Source organism: Orycteropus afer, unplaced genomic scaffold (genome assembly GCF_000298275.1).
Source record: "Orycteropus afer afer isolate SDZICR_OR568_19922 unplaced genomic scaffold, OryAfe1.0 scaffold00472, whole genome shotgun sequence".
In the NCBI taxonomy this organism is placed as follows: domain Eukaryota; kingdom Metazoa; phylum Chordata; class Mammalia; order Tubulidentata; family Orycteropodidae; genus Orycteropus; species Orycteropus afer.
Genome location: NW_006922059.1, coordinates 1,845,231 through 1,849,858, shown reverse-complemented (window position 1 = coordinate 1,849,858; position 4,628 = coordinate 1,845,231). Strand labels below are relative to the sequence as shown.

At 34.1% G+C, this 4,628-nt stretch overlaps 1 protein-coding gene across 1 annotated transcript in view; it reads left to right on the top strand.

Annotated features, from left to right (window-relative positions):
• LOC103209021 (N-acetylaspartylglutamate synthase A) overlaps positions 1–4,628 on the top strand; it is a 193,170-nt gene that overhangs the window by 39,022 nt on the left and 149,520 nt on the right. The window contains 2 exon segments of the mRNA XM_042782804.1: positions 1,513–1,590; positions 1,836–1,867. Of these exon segments, the coding sequence (XP_042638738.1) occupies positions 1,513–1,590; positions 1,836–1,867 (110 nt within the window).

Here is a 4,628-nt window from a genome sequence, read left to right as displayed (position 1 = left end):
GATAGCTTGACCACAGCCATGGGGGAGTGTTTGCATCAGAGAAACTAGCAAACTGTCCAAATAACACCCTTCCTTTACACCCACTGTCTAGTCCCGAGCCAGTTGATTAATATTTACTAGCAGATTGTTTATGTGAGGGCTTTTCTGCAAGACTGTGAGTTCCAGGAGCCTGTATCCTTAGCACCCAGTACAATGCTCGGCACATAGCTGACAGACAAATATTTGTACAATGAATGAACGCAGTTTGTAATCAGTTTGTAATCACTCAGTCTTCAATCCTCAATATGAATCCTTGATTCATATCCTGGCTCTATCACTCACCTAGGTGTGCGACTTTATAGTTATTTTAACCTATATTTGTTAGCAAAATGGGGATCATAATAGCAGCCTTGTATGATTGTTATGAGGATTAATGAAAAGACCTGGCTACATGTTTGGTACATAGTAGGTGCAAAAAAATTAGTTGATATTTATTATTATTACCTAAGAAATAGACATAAATGTCATTAGGGGCCAAGAACTTTTCACTTATTTAGATTTGTATTTGTATGCAGATTTTATATTAAGTGTTTAACCACAAAGTGGATTAGAATCAAGAATGTAGTACTGTTATTTTTGTGCGTGTACATACTTCTCCTTCCCACACAAAATAATGGGGTATATTAAAAGGAATATGATATATAAGAGGCAAAAAGCAGTCTTTCTGTTGTGTTTGGCTTGGCTTAGACTCTTTTACAGTATCATGTCCAGTTCGACATTGCTCATTGTAAGGAAGATGTGAAGAAACAGCATGGAGTGTGTCCTGGGAAGAAGTAACAACTGTGATTAAAGGGTTAGATAATAGGTCCTTTGAGGGAAGTTGAAGGAATTGAGTTTGTTTACTCTGGAAAGGAGACGGTAAGGGAGTTACTTAACTATCTTCAAGTATATGAAGGGTTATTATAAGGAGGATGCTCTCAAGTTGGTCTCCAAATGCACAGAAGACTGAACAAAGAAATTGACATATGTCATGTAAAGAAAATTGTGTTAAACATTGAAATTGACTATCAAGAGATGTCATGGAATCTTCCTTTTTTGAAAATACTTAAAAAGAGCAGCAGCAGATGGTTATTTATTGAAAAGTTTAAATATTTAACTTCATGAAGGCATGTGGCAGGAATATAGACCTTAGTCTTTTTCTCATCTGGAGTATGATAGTCTTATATTTATTGTAGTTTATTAAGCATATCCCAGATACTTTATTAAGCTGGGAAACCACTCACAATTTGGATGAAATTATACCTTAGACTGCATTGCATCTTAATTGCTGGATTTATCTTGAATGAAATAATTCAGTGTTATCTCTCTGCTAGTAATTAATTTAAACTGAAGTCAATTTGTCTATAAAACAGTCCACGTTTGTATTTTCACTCTCTACTTGACATAATTGAAGCATTATTAAAACGTAATCTATATTAACATATTTTTTTCATGTATTTGCATTTCATATATTTTGTAACTCTTTTGTGACAGGGAATCCTCTTGGTATACGACATTACAAACTACCAAAGCTTTGAGAATTTAGAAGATTGGTATTCTGTGGTGAAGAAAGTGAGTGAGGAGTCAGAAACTAAGCCACTAGTTGCCTTGGTGGGCAATAAAAGTAAGTTATTAATACTTATTTATGTATAGTAGATTTAATTTGGCCAGCTTGTAGTTTATTCCTGAAGAAAAGATTTGATATTTGGAAGCATAGATAGATACAGCTTTCCTTGAGTGAGCAAATTGCTTGAGCAGAGAATTCCTAGGGGTATGTACAATCTTTTTAGTAACTGTTTTGATGCTTGGTCTGTCAGTTGCTCTGCTGCTTTGACCAGTTCCTGTTAAGGTAAGTTCAGTTCTGACTGTGTGTTTTGGCTTCCTGTGTTCTTAGGAAGCTACGTGGACTATTAGGAACAGTAACACAGCTGCAGATTTTATGATAGTGAACTTCAGCTTCAGCTCTGCCCTAGAGATTTCAAGAGATACAGTTTATTAAATGATATCCTCTTCTGGGGAAGGAAGCAGTTTCAGCATGGAATTTTGTATGCATTATCCCTTGCTCCCATCTCTCATAACCTTCCTTTTTTGAATGTTTGGGATTTGTTCTGAAAGACAGATTTTTTTTTTTTTTTAGAGAATGTATTAGGTAAGAACAGTTCTTGGTAAAAATGATAGATAAATAATTTTTGAGATCTGTCTTTTGGGCTATGTATATAGCATATAAAAATCATAAGACTAAATTAAATATAGAACTGTTATTTGGTACTGGAAAGAAAATTGTAAAAAGGGTTTTCAAATATATGAAATATTATGATATAACCTGATCTTCTCCAACTTATTTGAGGTCAGGAAAAGAGAAAATGAATTCAAATTGTACCATAGGGGATTTAGGTCAGGAACTGTTTCCTGATGACAAGGCTAGTTAAACCAATACCCGAGAATACTATCAAGAGAATTATCTTTGCCAGAGGTCTTTTAAAGTATGATACTCTTTTTTTTTTGGTTCCTCTATAATTGTTTAGGAAATAGTTCTTCCTGAAGGACCAAACCAAGATTTCTACAATATGTGATTTTGCACTCTTAGGTGAACATTTAATAAATCCAAGCCTTACTTTAAAATCTTTACAAAACAGGTGTGGATGTCATTTCCCAGAAGAGCTGGAAGTGCAGATACCATCATACTTTATAAAAAAAATAGTATGACTTATCGTAAAATGGTGAAACTTGGGTAGAAAGCATATGGTATTTATTTATTTATTTTTGTAAAGCTTTAGTTAAATTTTGTTCCTTTGATTTGGAAACAATTCTTTTTAATGTGAATTATATGCTTCTGAGTTTATTAAAATTGTCCTTTACCAATTATATGTTTGACAAGCTTAGGCTCTATTTTTGTGTGTCACTTTTGATTTGGGAGATTGTATCTCAGTTATATGTTACGTAATAAAGCATTGGCTTATATTGTGGTTAAATTTGTGCTTCATTGGAGGCTTTTCCATCACCTTTTGGGAAGTACAGAGTAGAGGAGGAATGGAGGTTGAGATTTGTTTTCATTTCTTTCCGGATCTAATCTAACCACCATCTGGGGTAATGGTGTAGTGGTGCATAATTATATACATTATGTTATGTGTTTATGCTATTCTGTGAGGCATCCAACATTGGTCACTGTCAAAGACAGGCTATCAGACGAGATGGGCTATTGGACTGCTCTGGTGGTGCCATTCCCAGGTTTTGAAAGCAAATATTTATATAAGTTATATGAATTCATGCAAAAAATTAATTCAGTGTGTTATGTTTGAGAATTTAATAGCATAAGAGTCAAGAGTTTTTTTTTAACTTTGGGCTTAGCTGTAACCCCTTTCTTGTATATATTTATAATACTCTCTTTCAGAACAGGATCATATAACAGAGTATGCAGTCACATAGAATGTTATATATGTAAAATGAAGAGATTATAGACTAACATTTCCCTGGATATTATTTACTGCATAATCTGTGCCTGGCCCAATTTCATGTGATCATGTAATGAAAGATCCTTCTGCAGTTAAGGCTATTAGAGTTTTACCTTTAAGTCTCTTGAATATTTTACAATTTGTATTTCCAAACTGATGTTACATTAGTGTAGTATGTACTCATTTTCTGGTTTGAGAGTATAATCATATTAAAAAGCAGTGGAGTTAACACAGATTTTACACATTTGTTAAAGGCAAAGTTGGAGAAACATGGAAAAACATGTGAAGCTACATTATTGTGTTCACTGTCTAAACATAGTCATATTCTGCCTAAGTGTGCTATTCATTGTGACTGTGTTCTGGTTTTGGTAGGCTGAATAGAAAGCACATGTTGAAAAGAAATAGCCAGAGCTGTGAGAATATTGGTAGCCTTAGTCAACTTTTAGCCAAAGCTTGGTTGAAGGAGAGAGGGAAAGAGAATATACATTTCCATACAAGCTGTGGGTATCTGTGTGGATTTGTTCCATGCTTAGAGCTTATAATTAGTAAGTTATAAGATCATTAGCTGTTTAATAAAATATAATAAATTCTCACAGACTTGGGATGAGGATTGAGGCTAGTTTGATGAAAGGAAGAATTAGGGGGTTATATTTATAAAAATATAAATCATGGATCATGGAGCTGGTGCGGGATCAGGCGGTGTTTCGTTCTGCTCTGCATGGGATCGCTATGAGTCAGAAATGACTCAAGGGCACCTAACAACATTTGTAAAAAAAAAAAAAAAAGAAAAAAGTTTTCTCATGTTTGAATAAAAATAGTAACCAGATTAGGTTAATGACATCACCAGCAGAGGAAAGGACTTACTTTAATGAAATAAACAGAATGATTGGTAATAATAAATTATTTCAGTATGTAATACTTAAATTTATTTTATTCCAATTTTCTATTTTGAAAGAGTAGAAGTCACTAGTTAGTGTTCTTTCTTTATATTGTTTAGGATGTTAAATGAAGTATTGAGTAGTGTAGATGTTAAGGACAGGGAACTTAGGATTTAGATACAGCTGCTCCCTGGAAGCTCTGATGGCCTAATGCCTAAGGCATTTGACTGCTAACCAGAAGGCTGGTGGTTCAAATCCACCAGCTACTCCTCGGAAGGAA